Source organism: Cupressus sempervirens, chromosome 5 (genome assembly GCF_028749045.1).
Source record: "Cupressus sempervirens isolate cs-2001-9-10 chromosome 5, ASM2874904v1, whole genome shotgun sequence".
Lineage (NCBI taxonomy): Eukaryota > Viridiplantae > Streptophyta > Pinopsida > Cupressales > Cupressaceae > Cupressus > Cupressus sempervirens.
The window spans coordinates 972,771,204-972,798,259 of record NC_143122.1 but is presented as its reverse complement, the minus strand read 5'-3'; the positions used below and the strand labels follow the sequence as shown (position 1 = coordinate 972,798,259).

Genomic DNA, 27,056 nt, shown 5'->3' with positions numbered 1-27,056 from the left:
TGCATATATATATATATATAGAGAGAGAGAGAGAGAGAGTACAATAATTGGTTGATCTAGCCAGAGAATATAGTGTCTTAGATAAGGTGAATTTGGTTACAATAAGAAGATTAACAAGCATACAGAGCCATATGCATTTCTTCTAGCTAAGGGTCTATAAACCGAATAAGTGTGCATCAAAATCTGAAGTGAAGATCCTTAAAAGTATGGCACAAAGCATGTCATTTAAACATCATAGAACCTTAACATACATCATTTGAATGCCATCTAGGAAATAACAATCAATTTAGTACTAAATGAATCAACTGTCAATATGCATATGAATATGTGAACAAAAATATAAGTTTAGAAGTTAGCAATATCATAGAAATATGGAAATCTAAATATGCCCAAAGGCCAGAGGGCTTCCATAAAGTTTCATCGTCATGTTCAAGTGTAACATGAAAAAAAAAAATAGAAAAATGAAGCGAATTGCTGCTTCTATTCTTCTTTTGCCACCATATCATCAAAATCAAAGTTCTCACTCACACTAGCATGGCCCACAGGAAGCATAGTCTCATCCAATGGAACCCCAAACGATCCTTGTGCTGTCTCATCCTCATCTATATGGGCCATATCTTTAGGCTCAACATCCCACCGCAAAGCTGGAGTTTGACGATCATGATGCAGTGCCACTAGCTTCTACACTCGTGGAGAGGTAAGTCTATCCCTCTTAACAATGTGGATAAATAAATATGTGGACTAATTCCTCTCTGCAGTTGAGGAACAAGCAACCTATGCAAGGAGGCGAGTGGCAAGTACTTTCAACTCTTGTGTATCTCTCCCATGCTAGGTCCATCATCTAATAGGATCTCATTGTGCCAAAACCACTCTATCCAACCTTGTTTGTAGCTTATTCAAGTTTGGGCCATGAAAGTTGGTGAAGTCAAGGAACTGTGCATGAAGATTAGAGGGCTCTTGAGCTGAAAACATCCTATCAATGGCTCTTGTGATGCCATCTAATACCTCAAGATCATCACATGGGAGGCCCCTTCCCCCCCCCCCCAAATTTTGGATACCATTTGAAATTTAGAGAAAAGAATGCCATATGAAGCGGGGTATTCATTATGTTCCACTTGCGTGTCACAATAGGCCTAATATGCTCCTGACAAAACCCCAATGTAAGATCCTTTGCTGCCACAAATTTCTTCATTTTCCCCAACATGCTGTCAAAAGTCTCATATATCTCACTAAGACTATGAGTGTCAGTATCAACATGTCTAATGACATCTACAATGGGGGCTATGACAGAGCAAATATATTTGCAAGATGCAAACAAAAATAAAAATCAGAATTAGAAATTTTAAGTTAGTATGAAAATAAGCAAGCAAAAGGTTAACATTTAATTTTAAAATCATCAACTTACCTCATTGTTGACCACCAATTGTCATCAAGGATCCTATGCTTCACCACTTTTCCTTCAGGGGACTTAGAATTGGACCATCATCCCCACTTTGGATTCGCCACCATCAATTGGAGGGCCTCATGCACCTCAATCATCCTCTCCATCAAGATGAAGTATGTGCAATACCTATAGAGAAAATTATAAATTAAAATAAAGTTAAGCATTAAACACCTCGCATGGAAATAGAAAATTGTGTCCCACACTTTGATGCCAAAAGAAATATCTGCACTCAACTTCATCTTCACCAAAATTTTCCAATCCCTCAAAGACTAGAGAATACATCTGCAAATCATCCACATCTACTTCATCCACTCAAGCATCAAAATCATATGAATCTCAACAACTAATCAACATGCCTACTTATAAGAACCAACTGATCAAAACAAGGTTTCACAAATAATCTATACAACTAATCACAACCAGTAATAGTAGCATCCTCAAATATAAAATCCATGTCAGCAACATGATGAAAATCCAAAACCAAGTCAGCAACATGTAAACCCAAATCCACAATAGTAGCAACATGTAGATCCTCAATCATATCAGTAAAAAGTAAATCTACATCAGTGATATGCAACAATTATTGGTGATCACCATATCGCTAAGTGCCACGTTCACTTTTACAAGTTGTCTCAAGACAATTAAGTTTGATGCAAAATTGGTCTCAATACCCTGTAATAGAATTTAGACCCAAAAAACACATAGATAGAGACCAACTTTTTTTAAAAAACACATTGCATGATCAAATTATGAAAATCAGAAAATGTAAAATATTAATTTTAATATTTTTAATCTACTTCAAGGTCAAGTTCACTTACCTTCAATAGCTTCAAAATTGAGAACAATTTGAAAATTCTTCAAGTTGTGTGGTCGTTCGTAATGAAAATTTGGATGTCCTCAGCCTCTACATACATTTCTTTGATCTACCCAATTTTGTTCCCAATCTTTTGTAGTATAAGATTTAGCAAGTGCAGCACAAAAGGTGCTTAAAAGTTATTTTGATATCGAATTTCAACCAACAAACCAACTGCTCTACAATTCTTTGAGTTGTTTGTTATAACTTGGTCAATGTTTCTAGGTCCCACTAATTCAATGGTAGAGATGAGAATATTAGTGACGAATTGCCCATCTTTTGCTTGGCTCCCACAATCCATGGATTTCAACAATATTGCCTCTTTAGGGTACACTACTATGCATTGATCAAGGGATGTTTTCTTGCATCTTACTACCCATCTGAAATAGTCAATACCCCTGTCTTAGTCAATTAATCTCTTGTGAACTTCAATGCATCCCAACTCCCTTGATCTCTCTTTCTAACAAGGTGGTGCATATTTTCTCATAACCAGGGCCCTTATACCTTCTTGGAGCTTCATTGACAATTTTCAACATCTTCTTCCAGTTTGAGGAGTGAACGACACTTAAAGGCAACCTGCTTGCATGCATATATGCATCTTGCTATATCTTGGTTGGCAATGCTCCAACTATCAATTTGAAATTGAGTTTCCAAAGGTCCCTTTCTTTTATGTGGAATGGGTGCTTGAGTTTCAATTTTATTCTCAGCTGCAGTAGTATAAAAGGGTGGTCTTCTATCACAATATTTGAATACGGGGGCTGCATTCCATTAGATTTTGTTTTAGTGGTTGTATTTTTTCTTCTTCATGCTTCTTGATATATTTTAATTCTATTTCATTTGGTACAGGTGCATCATCTTTAATGTACCCAATTTTGTCGACATTAGAGTTTCAGGGATTAGCCTATTATTGTGATCCCCGTAGGCTAATTATTGTGGATAGAAGGTCTTCTATGGCATTGGCTTGGCTTGGGAGGGTCTTATCTTCTCCACATTCAGTAAGCTACAGGTTGGGCTTTGTTTGGCTCAAATTGGACTTCATTTGTGCTTAGTTTTGTGTACTTACTATTTGTGGTAAGTTGGTGTTGATCGAGATGGACCTTTTCTATTTTTGGAAAGTGCATTTGGTTACATGGAGAAATAATAGTTATGACTCCTATTTCAGATGGCATATTTAAATAATGCATATTTTGAGAGTTATTATATTTAGAGTGGCCAAATTGTTATTAATTATTAAATGGCTTATTATAAAGTTGTAATTTATAACTTCATAATTTCACTTAAATCGAGAGTTGAGTTATCATTGGAAAGTGTCATTTATTAATTAGTTAAGCCAAGTCAAGTGAGAGAATCTAAAGGAAGTGTCTAATTAATGTTATGTGGTGAAGCTTCTTGAATGAAGTTACATTTTGACAACAAAAGGGAATTTGGAGGTTATAAATACAAGTCCATTTGTTGAGAGAAGCACCCTTTTCTTTTGTTGCCTTTGTGGCTTTCTAAGGTTCTGAAGTTTGTGCCATTGCTGAGGTATAAGGGTTTGGAGGTTTGAGTTGATTGCACAACTGAGGTATTGTGGAGAATTGATGTGATAGTTGTGTGCAAAATACTACTGAGGTATAGTAGTTTGCCTCAACTTCTCATCTGTAGTTACTGTATTGAGAAGTGAATTAGTGTAATAACCCCAATAGGTTATAACTTCTTCCAAAACCAAAAAAAATCTGTATACTTCAATTGTTTGACATTTCGTCAAACACTTTGCAAGCAAGGGTCCTCTGACTGATATAACTTTCGGATTGCTGCAGTGATTCTTGTTTGGATTTGCCTCAAAGAGAATGCTTACAAAAGACTCCAAATTGTCTAAACAATGACCTAACATAAATATGCAACTAATTTTGGCAATAGTGAATGCATATATGAGTTCTAATCATAAAAATGATCACTTATAGCCAACTGGTATTTTAACAAACAGTTGGTATGCAAGCTAACTGGCTGATAAGAAATGATATATTAACACTCAAAGACAACTATTAATGACCAGCAATTGTATCTACTTAATTGAGAATGAGTGTCCAATACAATATTCATACTAAGTTAGCTAAGACTCTTGGCATTTACAAAGATATCAAAATATGATGATTGCCGGTAAAGTAATATGCACCTACAGCTGCCAATGGAAACTAATGCAACACTAAATATCTAACTTCAATACTTCCCTACAGTAGTACGCTAATCACATGCATGATTAAATACAACTAAAGCCATGGATTGTTGATACCATTGTGAGGAATGTAAAAATGAATGATATATCTATTAATGAATGATAGGTCTGATACAAAATGTCAATTACAATAGCACTCTATAGTGAAAGGCAATTATGAAAATACACATCAGACCTGGCATATGAAGTCGCCTTAGAGAATAGATGTATTGCAATACCATTGAACAGAAAATAACCTCCTCAAGTGCCCAAGTCATGCCTCTCTAGTTGTCACCCCTGATTGTAGATGGTTGTAATAATTTTCTTTGCTTTTTCGAATTTGCTTTTTCAGCCTGCTTTTTCAGATTGCTTTTTTTTTTTGGATTGCTTTTCCGGACCTACTTTTTCGACCTGCTTTTTCGGTTCTGCTTTTTTAGCATGTTTTTTTTGGCCTGCTTTTTCGACCTGCTTTTTTCGAACTGCTTTTTCGGCCTACTTTTTCGAATTACTTTTTCGGCCTGCTTTTTCGAACTGCTTTTTGTACTCAAATATTTTTTCTCAATGTAGCACAAATAGAATATTGAAGTATCTTCCTCCCAGCTGCAATAATTCAAGTGATATTTCACACCCTCAAAATCGCGTACCAATTGAAAGTTTTCGTTCTCAGTGGCCTCAAATATTTTTTCTCAATGTAGCACAAATAGAAGACTGAAGTATCTTCCTCCCAGCTGCAATAATTCAAGTGATATTTCACACCCTCAAAATTGCGTACCAATTGAAATTTTTCATTCTCAATGGCCAGTTGTGACTATTGCAGAAACCCTAGGCTCCACAATGCACATCAACAAACATCAACATCAACAATAACAAATCTAGATAATTAGAATGAAGCCCGGGGTGCCTATTTATTATTTTTCCTCCACTTTCTCCAGAAGCTTCTAGAACATTATTTTATTTTATCTATTAAGTAACTTTATAAAATATTTTATAATTCAAGTCACTTTATTAAATTAATTAAATATAAAGTTACCTTTTAGTATTTATTTATTTGATAACTTTATAAATAATTAACTTAATACCACTTATTTATTTGATTAAAATAATTAATTAGTCATCCTCATAAAATATTCATTATTTTGGACAACCTAATTAATTAAATTAATTAAATCAAATTGCCTCCAAAATGGGGACATGACAGTCTTCCCTTCCTAAAATTGCTTGTCCCCAAGCAATGGCTGAACAATAAACCAATCAATCCGCCTGGATCCCAAATGTAGTCATGTACTATACTGTTATCAATCAACACAGGCTCCTGCAATATCCTCTGCAATATAACCAAGAGGAATCCATAATCAAACTGACAATTACAGCTCAACCAAACTCCAAAATCACAACTGCCATAGTCAAAAACCCATGAGACACAAACTCTTAGAAAATCAAAACCTAAGTAAAGTGGACAAATCAAACTGCCAACACGGTAAATACCATCAACGCATCCCACTGGCCTATACAGAATGTACAATCCAACTCTACAACAATGGTGAACGCTCCCAAATGAAACTGTACCAAGTATGGAGAATCCACACACTGTACAACTCTTGCAGTCAACACAACTCTACAGATCACCAGCCACTATCTCATAACCATAACTCCCATGCACCGCTGATGGTGAAAAGTCATCACAAGATAAACAGCAAGAAATGGAACCCAAACCAAATTTTCCTGCTATCAACTCTTCAGCACAAGGATCAAATGCTAACTAATGCACATACCTTGCAGTATAATGTTGATAAAAAGAACCAACCTCAGTCAACAGCTATAACATACGGTTAATTCCACAATTATAAATCTACTGAATTTAACATCTGATGAGATATCTAAACAAATATCTAAGATTCTAAATCTATTTTAATTACTGAGTATCAAATTATTCTAAAATTTTATCTAGTATGCTTAAAAGAATTCAAATTAAGGAACGACTAAATGCATGGAAGAAATCTTTCAGAAAAATACATACAGATATATATATATATATATATATATAAAGAAACTTAAATAAACTGGATATGTACTGATTTCCTAAGAGTCTTTTCCAATTAATTGACCAAGCTCTGACTTTGGTGAGAGGAGAAGCATTAACGTGGGCTTAACCTCCCAACTGCGGACCTTTTTACTTATCCCCACAAGTTCTAATTGAATAGAACGGCCCTCCCTACCCTGAGGTCGGACTTGGGATGTTCATCGATCCAATCATCGGAGTACTCAAGTGGGTTGAGGTCCCAACAGCTTTTGAATAGTTGAAGAATCAGGACAACAACGCAATCATTTGTTATGGCATGAATGCCCTTTTTATCGCCCTGGCCAGGGATTTCAGAGGTGGGTTTTATAACCCGATCTCCACCGCTCAGCTTGACAATTAATTCTTCAAGTGGATTTACATGAGCTATATAGATTATTAGATCATTAACAATTATTCATCTATTAACAATTACTGATATCTACCTTATTTTTCTTGTATCAGATTCATCTACATGTTTTCACCATCAACAGATCTTCAGATCAGTGATTCTTGATGCCTGAATCCATTTCAATCTTACACTTAATCATAAGTTTTTGGTTTGGCTTTCTCAAATTTTATGGGTACTAGACTTGATTTTTATTACTGTTTTGATGGATGGATACGGATCAGTTCTTAACATATCTCCACAAATTATGACCTGGGTGGTTCTGATACAGTTCTATCACAAGGAAACATTGAGATAAAATTCAAACATATACGTGGAAAAGAAAGAAAGATCTAATGGTTTTTATTATTTTCTTATCACCACTATCAAGGATGTTTCATTCTTTATTGCTAACAAGTTACTATGCTCAGTGATATTCTACTAAGGTGGTAAGCACATGTGAGATACTATGACTCAATTTGTATACTTCTACTCTTCACATTCATCCAACCCGACTCAAAAAATAAAGAATAGAATAGAGATGAAATTCGTGTACAAGAAGATATGGACAAATACATATCATCCTTACTTATCTTTAGTGTATTGTATGCTTCTGCGTGGGGTAAACTTCAACTGGTTCTGGAATTCGTGGCTCAGAAGCATGCACGGATGGCTTCATGCAATGTCGGGTGAATGAGTTCGTGTGTATCCGGTTCTGCAGACAAGACCTTTTGTTCTTTCCCGCACGAGTACAGAAGACATAAACTAAGAGACTGAAATGAAAGTAAGAAGAGACAGGTTTTCTCCCAAAATGATAAGGCAGTATAAATAAAGATATCAATCAGCTATTCGTCTCCTATTGTTACAAGATTGTATTATGCATGAAACTCCCCATTGGTTAGAAAGTAAGATACGTTGGAACAATGATAAAAGATATATGTTAATGTTTTATTATTATTTTGGTTAATTTATAATTAAGTATATACATAGTGGCACTATGCAATATTTGATTGTAAGTTAATCAAAGTAATAATATAATATTAAATGATATCATTGTTTAGAAATTTAAAGGTAAGTTTTTTCTTTATTATTTAATTTTACAATTTTATATTATTTATAGCTCATGTAACTTTTCCACTTTAAACCTTAATTATCAAGCTTAACAACCCTGCCATGGCATCTTTTGATCAATCTGACCTTCCTGATAACTAGGTCACATGATAGTCCCAATGCTAAATAACCTCATTTCGTAATGCTTCCCCCTCTTTCTTGAGTCTTTATCCTGTAACCTTCAAAACAATCATTCTCGCCAAAACATCAATTTCATAATTCATAATTTACTTAATAATATCATTAAGAATTTCACCATAAATAATAACTGGTTGAACAATGGTTAAAACTATTTTTGTTTCATATGAACATAATGATTATAAAACTGTATTCATTTTGCTTAAAACATAACGGGTAAATTCTAAATCCGTTTCACATGAATATAACGACTAACAACTAAATCCATTTCACATGAATATAATGACTAACAACTAAATCCATTTCACATGAACACAACGGTTATAAACTACTTGATCATGAAAATCTTATTTTTGGTTCAACGGCTATTTTTATCATAAAAGAAAATTAGGGCAAATTTTGGGATGTAACATACCCATCCCCTTAGGTTTTTCATCGTCCACGATGAAATAGTATCAAAGAAATTAATAATTAAATTTAGAAATAAGAAAATTATTCAGTTTCTAATTTCTGAAAATAAATAAGGGTATCTTTGAAAAATATCATGATAGTCTTCCCACGTAGCATTATCTTCTGAATACTAATCCCACTAAACCTTGCACTAAGTCACTTCTCGATTTCATAAGTGTAGCTTACGCACCTCAAGTATTCTGGTTGGCTTTACCTCTACCACCCCTGGCTCTTGTACCTGCAACAGCTTCCAATCAATCATATGTTCATGATGACTGACAAACTTCTTAAGGTAGGACACATGAAAAATGTTATGCATCCTAGCAAGGGTTGGAGGTAAAGAAATCTTGTAGGCCACTGGGTTAACTACCTCCAAAACTTCAAAGGGACCCACATATCTGGGGGCCAATTTAGTATTTTTGCCAAATTTAATAGTACTTTCTGGGGCTTAATTCTTAATAACACCTTGTCCCCTATAGCAAATTCTCTGGGTGTTCTTTTCGCATCAACATAACTTTTTTTCCTATCGTTAGCTTCCTTTAACTTCTGGCAGATCTGAAGTACTTGCTCTTCCATTTCTAGAAGCATTTCTGGGCCAACTATAACTCTATCTTCTAATCGATTCCAACTTACTGGGGTTCTGCACTTACGGCCATACAAGGCTTCAAAAGGTGCCATTTTAATTGAAGACTGATAGGAATTATTGTATGCAAATTCAACCAGTGGCAAATACGTTTCCCATTGATACTGTCGATCCATGCAATAAACCCTTAGAAGATCCTCTAATACCTAATTAACTCACTCTGTTTGGCCATCTGTCTCAGGATGATATGCTGAACTTATATTCAATTTAGTGCCCAAAGCTAAGAATAATGTCTGCCAGAATCTGGAAGTTACTCTTGTATCACGATCTAAAATAATTTTCTCCGGTACCCCATGTAATCTGAAAATTTCTTTTATGAATTTATGGGCTATCTCAGATGCTCCATCAGTTAAATTTCCTAGAATAAAATGTGCTACCTTAGTCAATCTATCAACTACGACCAAAATAGTATTATGTCAATTTCGAGTCATAGGCAACCCTTGTACAAAGTCCATAGATATTATTTGCCATTTCCATTCAGGTACTTCATTTGGATGTAACAGTCCTGCTGGATATCTATGTTCTGCTTTCACCTTTTGACACTCTAAGAAACTTGCTACAACCTCAATTATCTCTTTTTTCATTCCCTTCCAAAAGTATGAGGGTTTTATATCTGATAACATTTTTGTGACTCCTTAGTGTCCTAAATATGGAGCTGAATGATACTCCTCCAGAATTAATCTACGTAGCAAAGATTGATTGGGTACATAGATCCTGTGGCGATATCTCAACAGTCCATCATCTTCTAATTTAAAATTTGAGTATTTGGGATCCTGTGGATCTCTAATAAGTGCCAAACTGATTTTTGCATAAAAATCATCATTCTCCAAATGTTGTAAAATCTGGTCTCTGAATTGAACCTTTATCTTAGTCACTGCCAAAATGTGCCTCCTTCGGCTTAGGGCATCGGCAACCTTGTTTTCCTTTCCCTTAATGTAGCTTATGTCAAATTCATAATCTGCTAGGAACTCTAACCACCTCCTTTGTCTAGCATTCAAATTTTTTTGAGTAAAGATATATTTTAAACTTTGATGGTCAAATTGAAGTTCGAAGGGTTTTCCAATCAGATAATGTCTCCACATTTGTAAGGCATGTACTATGGCTGCTAATTCCAGATCGTGTGGTGCATAGTTTTGTTCATAATTCTTCAATTTTCTAGACTCATATGCAATGACTTGTCCCTCTTGCATTAACACACCCCCTAGTCCTTCACCTGAAGCATCGGTGACTATCGTGAATGGTTTTCGTGGATCGGGTACTGTTAAAATAGGTGCAGTAGTCAGTTTTTCCTTTAGATATTCAAAAGTCATTTGACATTTTTCCATCCAAATAAATTTTTTTCCCTTTCTTTGAAGTGTTGTGATTGGATAAGCTATTCTTGAAAAGTTTTTAACAAATTTCCTGTAAAATCCAGGTAATCCCATAAAACTCCTGACTTCCAACACATTTTTGGGTATTGGCCATTCTTTGATTGCCTTGATCTTAGATGGATCTACTGCTATGCCCTGTGCTGATATTATATGCCCTAGATATTGAATTTCCTTCTGGTAGAAAGCACACTTTGATCATTTTCCATATAATTTATGTTCTCTAAGTCTTTGTAGTACTATCTTTGAATGCTTCTGATGTTCTTCTTCATTTCTAGAATAAATAAGAATATCATCTATGAATACCAACACATATTTGTCTAGGCAATCATGGAATATACTGTTCATTAAATTCATGAAAGTTGCAGGGGCATTAGTTAATCCAAACAGCAAGACTGTAAACTCATAATGTCCATATCTAGTTCTGAAGGCAGTTTTATGTATGTCTGATTCCTTAATCCGTAATTGATGATATCCAGATCTCAGATCAATTTTTGAAAACACGGTCACACCTTTCATTTGATCAAATAGATCATCTATCCTAGGTAATAGATACCGATTTTTGATGGTGACCTTATTAAGCATCCAATAATCTATACACAATCTCATGGTTCCATCCTTCTTTCTTACAAACAATACAGGAGCTCCCCATGGTGAGACACTGGGTCGAATCATTTTCTTATCCAACATATCTTGTAATTGAATTTGTAATTCCATAAGTTCTGTGGTGGTCATTCTGTTCGGGGCTCTTGATATAGGTTCCGCTCCTAGTGCTAAATATATGGAGAAATCAAATATCCGAGAAGGGGGTAATCCAGGAAGTTCCTCAGGAAATACATCTTGATAGCTCTTTAGATAGGGATATTTTTCTTCAAAAGATTCCTTTAGTTTTTGTTTAATTTTCCCATCTTCATAAATATATTCATCTCCGAGTGTAGTTTTCCTTAAATCTTCAATTTTTACTGCGAATATCTCATAAGCTTTTCTTCCATACCTCTTAAGCTGCATTGCTGAAATCTATTGGGCTCTTATTTTATGTTTGACCCCTGAAATACTTGTAGGCCTGCCTTGATCATCCACACAACTTACTGTTTTGGCTAGGCAATCTACATTATCCTTGTGCTCGCAGAGCCAATTTATTCCTATAATAATGTCGTAAGATCCTAATGGTGCTACGTATAAATTTAGTTCTGTAGAAAGGTTTGGAAAGTCAACCTAGGCTTCGAACAAGTATTGCTCTACCTTAGCCCTTGTTTGATTTGCATATTCGACTATCCACAGTTTTTCCATAAAGCCAGATCTTTTTGGAAATTTACTTAATAATTTAGGTGAAATAAAACATTCTATTGCTCCAATATCAATAAGAATAGTTACAGGGTTACCATAAATCTTACCCGGTGTTTCAATGGGCCCTATTTGTTGTTCTACCTGTTGATTATTCAGGGCTGCATGAATTATTTGTTGAAAAACCTGTTGTTGCTGTGGCAAGGGTGGGTGTGGTTGTTGATTGAGGTTAGGGCATTTTCTTTTAAAATGATTTCCTTTACAAATGAAACAACCTCCTGGTGGTCCTCTTTTTTCATTGTTCCTGTCATTTTTGTTTACATGAACATTTCCCTGATTATCTCTGGTTCCACTGCTTCTATTATCAAGTTTGTTGTTCTTAAAGTCCTTAAACTGTTTTCTTGGTGGTCCAAATTCTGCACCTTCTGAATTCCAATTGGTTTTTCTCTTGTTGTCCCTGATGGAATCATCTTTCTTGATTTTATGCTCCTGACGCACAGCTTTTTCCAAGGCTTCTTCCATGGTTCGTGGTGCTAAAACATCCACGGCTCCCCCTATTCTATTATTCAATCCCATGATAAATTTTCTTACTTTTAGATTAATATCCTGTTGGTAAGGAGGCATGTATTTAAGTAATCTGATAAATTTCTCCCAATATTTATGAACTGTCATTTCCCCCTGTTTCAGATTCTAAAACTCCATGAGTTTCTGATCATAGAAGGTTTGAGGTAGCCACCGTGTTCTAAATATGTTGACAAACTTTTCCCAGGTTATGTTCGTTGATCTAATGTTCAACTCTACCTTAGTATTTCCCCACCAAGTTTTTGCTTCCCCAATAAATTGGTATATACCCCAAACAGTCTTAGAATTCTCTGAAAATTTTCATATCTCAAAGTATTGTTCCATCTCAGTCAACCATGCTTCAGCTTCTTCCCCAGATTCAGTACCACTGAATTTTGGAGGTTTAATTTTCTTAATGTCAGCTGATAAATCAGCTACGATCTCATTTTTCTTTTGTTTATCAGATTGCTTAGGGGAGGGAGTCCTATTATGTTCCGAGATTTCAGTCTCAGCTCTAGGTGTCTCTTGCATTTCCTCACGTTGTTGCCCCATCTAAGCTGCCATCTCACTCATTCTTTTATCCATTGCTTCTAATTTTAATTGTGTTTCTTGAAGAATTTGAAGTAATAATTCATTAGAGGTTTGTTGATTTTCTCAGACTATTTCTCGGTTTTCCACATCCTCATTGTTATTCATGTTGTATTTGCAAGAGTTGCACCTCTTAGTTTACACAATTAAGTTTAAAGTTTTAGCTTTTGTTGCTCAAAAGTTCAATTCTCCATTGTTGCCAAAATATTTATTTATTTATTTTATTGCACATCTATGCAAATTTTAATTACAACTCATATCCATTGCTCAACAAAGCAAATAAATATAAAAAAAACTTTGCTCCACAAAGCAAAAATCTTATTTAACATTGCTCGACAAAGCAATCCTTTATTACAAAAAAAAAAAATTCCTCCAATGAGATTTCCTACATCCATAGATTATGTTTTATTTTTGTTTTGCAATTTCTAACTTAATTTGGTACATGTCCCGTACCATCCAAGATCTGTGAAAGTGAAGAAGGGGATTGTTCTGCTGAGCATTCCAAATCTGAATCAATTTATTCCTGTATGCTACTTTCTTGGCCAAGGTCCATCGAATCCTTTCCTTCTTCATCTGTCGAATGGCTTGATACATTGTTTCATCATCTCAAGGTTCAAAGCAATAAGAATAGTCATACTTAGTCATATTTTGTAGGAGGTAAGGAAATACAGGGTGTCAGATTTTCTTGCGGGGTGTTCTACGTACTATCATCTTGTATTTTTTTTCATTTTTATTAGATTTCATGGACGTGATGAGCCCAGGTTCAGTGTTGAACCCAATGCTCTGATACCATATGTAACATATGGTTAATTCCACAATTATAAATCTACTGAATTTAACATCTGATGAGATATCTAAACAAATATCTAAGATTTTGAATCTATTTTAATTACTGAGTATCAAATTATTCTAAAATTTTATATAGTATGCTTAAAAGAATTCAAATTAAGGAATGACTAAATGCATGGAAGAAATCTTTTAGAAAAATGCATACAGATATATATATATATAAAGAAACTTAAATAAACCGGATACGTACTGATTTCCTGAGAGTCTTTTCCAATTAATTGACCAAGCTCTGACTTTGGTGAGAGGAGAAGCATTAACGTGGGCTTAACCTCCCGACCGCGGACCTTTTTACTTATTCTCACAAGTTCTAATTGAATAGAACGGCCCTCCCTACCCTGAGGTTGGACTTGGGATGTTCATCGATCCAATCCGAACAGCTTTTGAATAGCTGAAGAATCAGGACATCAACGTGATCATTTGTTGTGGCATGAATGCCCTTTTTATCGCCCTAGCCAGGGATTTTAGAGGTGGGTTTTATAACCCGATCTCCACCGCTCAGCTTGACAATTAATTCTTCAAGTGGATTTACATGAGCTATATAGATTATTAGATCATTAACAATTATTCATCTATTAACAATTACTAATATCTACCTTATTTTTCTTGTATCAGATTCATCTACATCTTTTCACCATCAACAGATCTTTAGATCAGTGATTCTTGATGCCTGAATCCATTTCAATCTTACACTTAATCATAAGTTTTTGGTTCGGCTTTCTCAAATTTTATGGGTACTAGACTTGATTTTTATTACTATTTTGATGGATGGATACGGATCAGTTCTTAACATATCTCCACAGATTATGACTTGGGTGGTTCTGATACAGTTCTATCACAAGGAAACATTGAGATAAAATTCAAACATATACGTGGAAAAGAAAGAAAGATCTAATGGTTTTTATTATTTCCTTATCACCACTGTCAAGGACGTTTCATGCTTTATTGCTAACAAGTTACTATGCTCAGTGATATTCTACTAAGGTGGTAAGCACATGTGAGATACTATGACTCAATTTGTATACTTCTACTCTTCACATTCATCCAACCCAACTCAGAAAATAAAGAACAGAATAGAGATGAAATTCGCGTGCAAGAAGATATGGACAAATGCAGATCATCCTTACTTATCTTCAGTTTATTGTATGCTTCTGCGTGGGGTAAACTTCAACTGGTTCTGGAATCCGTGGCTCAGAAGCATGCAAGGATGGCTTCATGCAATGTTGGGTGAATTATTTCGTGCGTATCCAGTTTTGCAGACAAGACCTTTTGTTCTTTCCCGCACAGGTACAGAAGACATAAACTAAGAGACTGAAACGGAAGTAAGAAGAGACAAGTTTTCTCCCAAAATGATAAGGTAGTATAAATAAAGATATCAATCGACTGTTCGTCTCCTACCGTTACAAGATTGTATTATGCATGAAACTCCCCATCGGTTAGAAAATAAGATACGTTGGAACAATGATAAGAAGATATACGTTAATGTTTTATTATTATTTTGGTTAACTTATAATTAAGTATATACATAGTGGCACTATGCAATATTTGATTGTAAGTTAATCAAAGTAATAATATAATATTAAATCATATCGTTGTTTAGAAATTTAAAGGTAAGTTTTTTCTTTATTATTTAATTTTACAATTTTATATTATTTATAGCTCATGTAACTTTTCCACTTTAAACCTTAATTGTCAAGCTTAACAACCCTGCCATGGCGTCTTTTGATCAACCTGACCTTCCTGATAACTAGGTCACATGATAGTCCCGATGCCGAATAACCTCATTTCGTAATGCTTCCCCCTCTTTCTTGAGTCTATATCCTGTAACCTTCAAAACAATCATTCAAGCCAAAACATCAATTTCATAATTCATAATTTACTTAATAATATCATTAAGAATTTCACCATAAATAATAACTTGTTGAACAATGGTTAAAACTATTTTTGTTTCATATGAACATAATGATTATAAAACTGTATTCATTTTGCTTAAAACATAACGGCTAGATTCTAAATCCGTTTCACATGAATATAACGACTAACAACTAAATCCATTTCACATGAATATAACAACTAACAACTAAATCCATTTCACATGAACACAATGGTTATAAACTACTTGATCATGAAAATCTTATTTTTGGTTCAACGGCTATTTTTATCATAAAAGAAAATTAGGGCAAATTTTGGGATGTAACAACAGCTCACCATGAACAAGTGATACAACCCACTGTGACTAATCACCAACTAAGTCAGGAGATTTCATAGCCAAAGGAGTAGAATCAATAACAACAACTATTGAAGCATCACTCCCAAACTCATGCTCTAAGTCGTGTATTATCAAGCTGTCAACCGCAGAACCTATCGCCATGTCATGCCCATCACAACTCTCATCTCGAGGCATCAAACTATCCCATAACTGATGACAAGCACTAGGAGCCAAAGTACATCTCTGTATCATCATCTCATCAACAAGGTCATCAAAGGTAAATTGATGAGCATACCTCACAGTGTAATGCCGATAGAATGTGCCAATCTCAATCAGTGGCTCAGACTACAATCTAGATGAAAATAACTCCAATCGATCACTAACCAAGTTGGAACTGACTACCTCCTCCGAAGACATCACCAAGGGAGTAGTATTACTAGGAGGAACCATGCCAACTGTCGACTCACCAACATCACACATGATCTTTGATACAACATCTCTAGTCTCTGTGCCATCAGTACTAGAGGCCACCACCATGTCAGGCATACAACAATCTGTTGTAGCACCCAACTCAACTGAACCTGACTCTAGTGGGAACGAACCTAATATGCCAATGTTAGTATCAAGGATGGATGCATCCCCATCTCCACTGTCTCTGATAATTTTGACCATGGACATCCTCGGATCACCAGACAACACAGCTTGTGACTGTACAGAATCTGGTAAAGACGACAATCGCTCTAACTCTATGGTCACCTTAGCCAAATAAAATTGTGACTCCTCGAAAGCCAACTGTGTACTCTCAAGAATTTCAAAAGTCACCTCGAGCTACTGAGTAAGCTCACTCACCTCATATTCCTTGGCCAATAATGCATCGTATGTTGTACTCCCCCACTCCATAAGATAATCTCTATCAGCTACCAACTACATATAATTCTGTCTCAGGATCCGAATAGCCTCCCATAAAGAGTGAATCTCTGTCAAGGAAAGATAACTGCCTCCCTGCTCATCACTAGTAGGAGAACCCCATCCATAAACTACTAACAATTGACGAGAGCATCGAAATGCTGGCAAGTGATAGAAATGTCTTGCTCACTAACTCTCAACTGACTAGACACATGATGGCATTGGCTAGACTGTCTCCTACAAACCTCCTCTGATGCATTGTCTAAAGGAGTATCCTCAAAGTTAATGGTCTCTAGAGTATTACCAACCATATCTTGCGAATCAACTCCAAAGCTCATATCAACATACAGAGTATCAAAAACTATAGCACTGATGTCCAACTCCTCTGTACCAAAAGAAACTGCCAAGGAAGCTAAGTCTTCAAAACTACCCACTGCATCCTCTTGGATGTCATCAAGGCCAATATGATCTTGGGACTCATCTGTACACACTGCCAAATATGAAAGATCATCAACACATTCCAGCAAGAATGGTCGACTGGATATATGAACAAAGCCCAACACCGGTGTATAAAAACTAATACCAACATCGGACAAGCTGCTGGCACAAGAAAATACAACACTGTGCAATCTGCTAATCAAATCCATGATAGCAACCAAACAATCACTGCTACCAAAAAGTGATAAAGATCTCTAGTTGACCGAATCCCAAACGCCAATATAACAATTTCGAATCCATATCGGTAAACTAGAATCAGTTGGTAACTCAAGCAAACTCCTCACCTGAGTAATATGACTAATACCAACTAACTCCACATACCTGTCTGACATTTTCCCTGTATCCTGAATGTGAATGCAAGATGAACTCACAATATCATCAATGACCACATATGATCCGCCTGCTGCAAAAAATTGAGTATCAAGAGTGCAAGATGAAACTAAGCTCAGCTCCATGCCATGCTCATTCCCATGTCTCTCCCAGTCCTGTAATGCCAATGGAGTATTCATCCAAGAAGCTCGAATGTCCTCAAGCTCGCAAGAAAGCCTGTCAGCTTCCTCCTCTTTTCTCCTCAAGGCATCTGAATAGTCTTCGACAAGGTTAAAAAGATGGTCACGATCTGATAGAAGATGTAAAATATCTCAACTTCATCGTTCCCATTCCTTCCCTAATCACCTGTAAGTCAACACAAGAAGACTTTGCCTGAACTCCCTTATGTCGACCCTATAACTGAATCATCCGGATGTGATCCTCTATCATATCCCGCATTCTGTCATGATGAGATAATGAAGTCACAATATTGTCTTCGCTCACCTTCAGCTAGCTGGACAAATCATGTGAAGTACTACCAGCCTCAACCTCATGTGACGAAGCATCTTTCTGTGCCTGGTACTCTCTCTCAACAAAGTCACGAATGCTCAATGTCTGCTCATCTCTACCAAGTATCTCACCATCATGCACAACAACATTCTCATAATCATCATCTGAACCCACTACGTTGTAGTCACTGCCTGTTGGAACTAAACTATCCCGTGTATCTGTGACATCACCCTCTGATGACTTGTATACAATTGTCTCAACTTGAGTATCAAGTTGACAATTACTATCAATCTGCGTAATATCCATTCCCACTACCTCCTGAAGTATTGTGTGGCCAACATCTTCCGCTGCGCCACTCTGATTTTTTTCCTCCCTAGATTTGGCTATATGCTGGTCACCAACTCTTGCAAACTCCTTGTAGAGGTTTCTAGATACCTCACTTGTAGAGACCTCTTGTTCCTGTTTGTCTTTGTTCTGTGATGTAGTCCTCTTAAACATGGAAACCATCAATTCATTCATCCTTTTCTGACTTTCATCCAACCTTTTCAAATTTTGTTTAAGCTTCTTCATATCCTTGTCCCGCTGCTTCTGGGTACTTGAAGTAAACATGATTAACTAACTAATTCAATGTCCAATCTACCCAACAGGATGGCAGGTCAATAGCTCTTATACCACTGTAATAACCCCAATACGTTATAACTTCTTCCAACACCAAAAAAAATCTTTATACTTAAGTTGTTTGACATTTCGTCAAACACTTTGCAAGCAAAGGTCCTCTGACTGATATAACTTTCAGATTGCTGCAGTGATTCTTGTTTGGATTTGCCTCAAAGAGAATGCTTACAAAAGACTCCAAATTGTCTAAACAATGACCTAACATAAATATGCAACTAATTTTGGCAATAGTGAATGCATATATGAGTTCTAATCATAAAAATGATCACCTACAGCCAACTGGTATTTTAACAAACAGTTGGTATGCAAGCTAACTGGCTAATAAGAAATGATATATTAACACTCAAAGACAACTATTAATGACCAGCAATTGTATCTCCTTAATTGAGAATGAGTGTCCAATACAATATTCATACTAAGTTAGCCAAAACTCTTGGCATTTACAAAGATATCAAAATATTATGATTGTTGGTAAAGTAATATGCACCTACAGCTGCCAATGGAAACTAATGCAACACTAAATATCTAACTTCAATACTTCCCTACAACAGTACACTAATCATATGCATGATTAAATACAACTAAAGCCATGGATTGCTGATACCATTGTGAGAAATGTAAAAATGAATGATCTATATCTATTAATGAATGATAGGTTTGATACGAAATGTCAATTACAATAGCACTCTATAGTGAAAGGCAACTATGAAAATACACATCAGACCTGGCATATGAAGTCACCTTAGAGAATAGATGTATAACAATACCACTGAATAGAAAATAACCTCCTCAAGTGCCCAAATCATGCCTCTCTAGCTGCCAACCTTGATTGTAGATGGTTGTAATAATTTTCTTTGCTTTTTTGAATTTGCTTTTTCGGCCTGCTTTTTCGAATTGCCTTTTTTTTTTTGATTGCTTTTCCGAACCTGCTTTTTCGGCCTGCTTTTTCGGTTCTACTTTTTCGGCCTGCTTTTTTTGAACTACTTTTTCGGCCTACTTTTTCGAATTGCTTTTTCGGCCTGCTTTTTCGAACTACTTTTTCGGCCTGCTTTTTGTACTCAAATATTTTTTCTCAATGTAGCACAAATAGACGATTGAAGTATCTTCCTCCCAGCTGCAATAATTCAAGTGATATTTCACACCCTCAAAATCGCGTACCAATTGAGAGTTTTCGTTCTCAATGGCCTCAAATATTTTTTCTCAATGTAGCACAAATAGAAGACTGAAGTATCTTCCTCCCAGCTGCAATAATTCAAGTGATATTTCACACCCTCAAAATTGTGTACCAATTGAGAGTTTTCGTTCTCAATGGCCAGTTGTGACTATTGCAGAAACCCTAGGCTCCACAATGCACATCAACAAACATCAACATCAACAACGACAAATCTAGATGATTAGAATGAAGCCCAGGGTGCCTATTTATTCTTTTTCCTCCACTAAGCTTCTAGAATATTATTTTATTTTATCTATTAAGTGACTTTATAAAATATTTTATAATTCAAGTCACTTTATTAAATTAATTAAATATAAAGTTACTTTTTAATATTTATTTATTTGATAACTTTATAAATAATTAACTTAATACCATTTATTTATTGATTAAAATAATTAATTAGTCATCCTCATAAAATATTCATTACTTTGGACAACCTAATTAATTTAATTAATTAAATCAAATTGCCTCCAAAATGGAGACATGACAATTAGTATTGGTGTTAATTCTTATTTCTGAGATTGAGCTATGAGGATTGGAGTAGTTATTGCCTTAGTATGCCCTGTGATTCTCAACTGGCAGATCAGATTGCACCAAAGCAGTTTCAATACTCAGGAAAAGGGCAGTATTTGGTCTTTTAGGAAGCCTGTGACTGGAATTGCAGGTCTGCAATTTGTATGTGTGCCTGTATTTTATCATCTAAAGCCTGCAATCATCTTTTAGCAAGATCAGTAGACATTGCATTTGCATCTGGAGGCTACCTATGCAGATTAAGGGGCTGCCTGTGTGGACGTCTGCTGGAGATGTTTTACCCTGCAACACATAAACATCCATTGGCACATGTTGTACATCACTGTTTGAGAGTTTCTCCTGATATTTTCAGATGTTTGGGAGGCCATTCGGCTGACTGCTGGTGTGAGATTTCAGTTACAAACTGGGCGTTCAAACTGCATATGGGAAGCTCGATTTCCTAGATGTTGGGATCGTTTTCATATGCACAGATTTGGGCACCAGCATTGGTACTATCTATTGCTGCAAGGGTCATATTTGGGACAGAGGTTAGAATCATTGATTGATCATGGATTATCAGGTTCTTACGAAATTTAAATAAATGATGGAATATGTTCAGCACAAGATATATATTGTATTAGAGTTTGCCCACTCTCTAGTTATTTAATAAATGATTATCCATTAGAGTTCTTGTGGATGTAAGTTCATAGGGCAAAATAATATTTGGTATTCATCTATGCAAAATTTAAAAACCAAATTGTTTTGCATGTTGGTAAGCATTTTCGTGCATTCTCTAGCTTGGTATTTGGATTTTAGAATTATATCGTTTATTCAGCGATGACTGTAAATTTTTGCCAAGTGTTTGATGAACTACCAAATTGACTGATTACTGTGATAAATTGGTGAAGTCAAAGTGTTTCAGTTATTGCCAGGTCGGGGTTTTTCCATCATCTTTTCTAGGACATTTCTTCACATTTCTTGCTAAAGTTTTTACTATTTCCTGACCTATGTTAGTTCAGTATGCATGCCTGCATCTGCACAATTTCAAGTACTGAATTTTTTAATTTTTTTGATGAATAAGAAATTTGATTTGATCCTAGATATTCCTTAGAATTGTAGCTTGTAATATTTCTGATCTCTTATCAATCCAGGTGTTAGTACAATTGCTGGAGGCAAATCAAACAAATCTGGTCATTTCGATGGACCAAGTCAAAAGGCAATGTTTTCTGCCGACTTCGATGTCACTTTTGTACCCAGCATTTGTGCTCTATTAGTCAGCGACAGGGGAAACCAGATGATTCGCCCACTGAATGCATTCAACATTCTGGCTTAGGTTTGTGCTTCACTTATTTGTTCAGTTTTAAACCAATAAATTGTTTCATCTGGGTTTGTCCATTTTGACTCTGTAAAGGCAGGAAAAATAATAGAAATTCTACAAGAAGACGAGAAAGAGGGTGATTCATAGTTCATTATCAATTTATTGAATTTACTTCCACGTTTTAGTGCCATTTATTCTTAATAATGTCGTCTGGTTACCTGGTGTGAACTTCCGATGGAAGTGAAGGAAAAGAAGATTGACGAATACTGCATAAGAGGAATACACTGTTTCTTGTAGGTTACATTGAAACTGCTGAATTATCCACCTTTACTTGTTTTTTGATACAGGAACACGTTGGATGTTTGATTTCGTTTCTCCTTGGTCCCATTGTCATGTTCTTTCTACGGCCCTATATTATGGCTCGAGTAAGTAGGTATATAAAAAAGAAAGAAAAATAAAGTACTTCCATGGAAATACCAGCAAAATCATTGTTTTAACAAGGATTCAAAAAATCCCAAGATTACTCTTCTCGTATATCATATCTATTTATTCTATCAACATTGTGCAAGAGATCACTTCTTCATAGGATTGCTTAATATTGTTTGTACTTGATGTAGACAGGCAGGTTCCATTTTTCAACATCAAAACCAGATGCAGAACTCACCCCTAAGGACAGTTCGTGACAGATTTTGAAATTTTAGTGAATATGGGTTGGTTTTATATAACAATTTATAAATGAAACGTAGGATTGTCATTTTTACGATTCTTATGCTGTTGAAGTGTATAACTAAACTAATTAATTGATGCATATCCTCTTTTAAGTGTTTAAATAATTGTTGCTAATTTTGATAGCCATGTGAAAATTACGTATTTTGTATGATGAGCGTTGTGATGGCTTCATACAAGGTTGCAAGTCTCATTTACAGTTACAATTACACTTTTTATGGATTATTGAAAAAAGAGGTAAGATTATTGTACTTGCTGTAGGGTAGTATTATTGTATCATATGAACCAATTACAGTGAAGTATTTTTATTTCATTTCAATATTTTTAAAGTTTAAATTTTTTATCAATTAAATATGTTCTTAAAAATAATTAATCTCAAATATAATTGGTTCAAATTATTATAAGACTTTATTTTTTTTGGAACTCCATCAACGACATTTTAGGAGATTATTTATAAATATAAATATGTAAACATTGAAATCAAACATAATTGCATCCATCTATACAAATAGATGTGTATCAAACATAATTGCATTCATCTTCAAGCATGATGTATTTGGCTTTACCATAGATGTATTGAAAAATTATACTCAATTCTATGATTAAATGCAAATCTTTACATTTCAAATTATTTATTTTAATAATTTTAAAATTTATTCGAATGAAATTCAAAAGCCTATTTTTATACAATAAAATTAAATTAAAATTATATTATAAATAATTTTTGAACTCTGACGAAAGATACATGCCACTACGTGGCACTTGTTACATTTAATGAAGTGGTAAGATTATTCTGTGGGGCTTTTATTTACATGTCATTTTTGCCCTATTAATTTTAGGCACAATAAAAAATGATATAATTTACTTTCAGATCCAATGTAATTGTTTATGATTTCATTTAAATGAGAAAAGATCTTTGGGGCAAATTGCCAAAGTTTGAAACTTTAAAATAGTAAAGTGAAGAATATTGTTAGGGAGAAACATAATTACTATTCTTGCACCATATTTGAAATTATACACATTACAAATATGAAATCAATTAAATGAATCAGAGTCAATGAGAACTCTGAAACAAGAAATAACATGAATTTTGATTTAAAGTCTGATAATTTTCCGAATGGGACTTTGCAGTTTGAACATTGGTGGTCACAACACCACCAACTTAACCAACACACTATGTGATGAACCCTAACTTTTTCTGTCCAATTGGCAAATGGGTATTTGTTATTTTCTCAATGTTGTTTATATATGTAATTGTGAATCAATTGTATTTTAGCTAGTTAGGGGCCCATTTTGATGAAATAATTTAATATTATCATATGATGACTAATTGCAGGGCTTGTGCCAAGTTTGGCTCATTATGTGATATTTTTTACTATACCCATTCACTCGTATTTACATACAGTTTCATACATTTGGTATGTACCTTAATCTTGTTTACTCTTATTTCCACATTCACCCTTTTACCAATCTAGAATCCATGCATATGTTCTTGGCACTTTCAAGATTTATATTTTCCACATTGGGGCTTAATCCTACAACATTTGGGATTATTCTCAAGGAGTTGCTAGTAGTGGAAGTAGTTGACTTTGGTACACATTTTGTGACCTAAGTGTAATGTCCTTGTATTTAAAGAAATTCATTTGTTTAAATAAAAATAAGTATGTGGATTGACCTTGAATAATTAAAGAACAATTATTTTAAGAACACTTGGATTTGGAGCTTAAAAAAAGGAATTGAATGCATCATCGTATAGGCCCATTTTCCATGCTTGTGTAGGTCTTTCAATATTCACCCAAGATTGTAAAAGTAATCTATTGAGGGAATCAACCTAGGAGAACTTGTCCTTACTGATTGGAGAACTATCTCAAAGATCTTTCCTTAATGTTATTGTTATCAAAATTTCATTACCTACGAAATTTTGCTTTAACATTCATTACTGTTTATCAATTGCATTCATTTGCCAATGTTCACAGAAACGAAAAAAAGTACATTACATTGATAAAATGAAGAAATTCTTTATTTGTATTAAACAATGACAAATTTCAATTTGGAGTTTATATATTGAAGAATTAAAGAACATGTACTGAATGAAAAAATGATCAAAATCTCTCACACAAGGCTGTGAGAGTAACCTAGTATTCATTGTTCTTGTGCAAATAAGGAATATGTTAAAAAAAAAAAAAATAGAATAGATGATACAAATGAATATGCAAGAGTATGAGAAAGGGAACTAGCCATTTCCTAGGGGTATATGGCTGGTCTGAGTTCGCATTCCCGAGGTTGCCTTGCTGAAATTGAGTTCTTCCTAATTCTCCAAGCATCCAACTCCTGCAAAAAGTGAAAGGAAGGTACAGGTTAGATCCATATGGATCTAAGCAATGTTTGGCTCTGCAAAAATATACATATACACTTGTAACATTTACCCATGATCCTAATTTGAACAAGAATAGTGAACTCAATCAATCATGGAGTAGCAATATCAGAGTCTAAAAATCAAAACCATGTATACAAGTGATTTTATTGTTAACATGTTTGTGTCATGTGCATAAGGTAGGGAAATTGATATTTAGGTGACAAGCTAAATTGTTGATGAAGTTGTTTATAGGTGTCACGAGCCTGTGCTCGAACCCTGTAAGTTAACTCAATCAACAATTTTTATCCAGATGCAGAGAAAGGAAACAAGCAACAAACAGTATTTAAGGGACATGTTAACCGAATATGAAACCTTATGTTGTAACTAAAACAGAGAAATTGGGAATAATCATTTAAGGGACAAACTTTAAAGTTTGAAACCTTATGGTTATTTAAATATCAAATAATCATAGTCCAAGTTCAATGATCAGCTGTCACATCACAAAAAAAAGAAAAAAAGTACAAGTAGCAAAATGGTTTCACAGAAATGCAAGTCTGCAACGTTTTTATAATACCCATCAAAAGGAAATTGCGGCTAACCAAAAGAGCTTGTGCAAGGAGCAGAAAACATAGATTTCTTATATTTGTGAAACCCTTCTAAACTATTTTCAAAGACCCAGAAACAAAACAAAGCAAATTCATACATGCTTACCTGTTATTGCTCATGGTGGCTTGAGCTAAATGAATGGACACAGTTTTTTACCTGAAAAACTATGAAAAGGGGAAAAGGCAAATGGAGCGATGCCTTTAATCAATACACAAACTGTATTTCAATTTTTCATGGCGCGGTAGTATTAGAGAAGTTTTTTTTAGGCTCTCATGGTGGCAAGGGTTTCAAAACCCTTCATCATCGCAGACAACAAGCAAAATGGAAAAGTGAAATGTGCTTAATGATGCTAGGGTTTGAATGTTAAAAGACCCCTTTCTATATTTTAATATCCTTTCAAGTCCGAGCCCTTATGCCTATTGGCATTTTCCTTTATTTTATTTCCTTTAGTTTTGTTTTATAAAGCTCAATGTTTAAATATGTTAATAATGTGTTAATATTATCTTGTAAAAGATATATTAATATGTTATTAGATTTCTTATGAGCCTTATTTTTATTTTGTATGTGCATAGGCATTAAATAAATTGATTTTTTATAATCAATTAATTACCTATGAGGCATGCAGAATCAGTTGGGGAACAAATAGAGGAAATATAGGACCTGCTTGAGCATATTTAGGGATTGGATTGAGCATTCCAAGGGGTTGTTTAGGGTTATTTATTGATAGTTTGAGCCTTTTGAGGACAGTTTTGATGAGTCACATGGGTGGTTGATACCTTAGCTTGACTTTTTCAATCAATTGATGCTTGTTGGAGGAGTGGAGGTGCTATTTCCAGGGCTATGATTGTGCATCTGACCCAACGAGTGGGGAGGATCTTTGTACTTTTTTTTTTTGGGGCTTTTTTTGGGAGAGAGTTCTAAGTTATGCAATTAAAAAAAAAAACAGTATTGATATTTTTATCCTGAGTATTATTATGCATTTTTCTATAACTATTTTGGAGAATAGTTGAATATATGATAAGATTTTATAGGTTCATTGTGGGAAGATTTTCAAGCCTTAATCTTTTTCTGTGGTACTGTGTAATTTCTGATTCGATAGTTTAATCTGTGAATTCAATGGTTCCTTATTAATCTGTCTCAGCTCCACCCTATCATTGAAGTGTATTTTGTCTGCAGGTCACCTTTTGTGTTTGTTTCATTTTCATCTTATTAAGTGAAAATTTCTATTTCCTTAATGAGTGAAAATCAAGACCTTAATGTGAAACAATGTTGCAGGCCAATATAAAGTTTGAGTGCTT

At 34.8% G+C, this 27,056-nt stretch overlaps 1 protein-coding gene across 1 annotated transcript in view; it reads left to right on the top strand.

The window, feature by feature from the left end:
• The window catches only part of LOC149559191 (uncharacterized), a 64,849-nt gene extending 42,764 nt beyond the window's left edge, over window positions 1–22,085 (top strand). Inside the window, exon 3 of the mRNA XM_089831291.1 lies at window positions 21,904–22,085. Within this exon, the coding sequence (XP_089687417.1) occupies window positions 21,904–22,085 (182 nt within the window). The remainder of the gene's footprint in view (window positions 1–21,903) is intronic.
• Window positions 22,086–27,056: the final 4,971 nt, after the last annotated feature.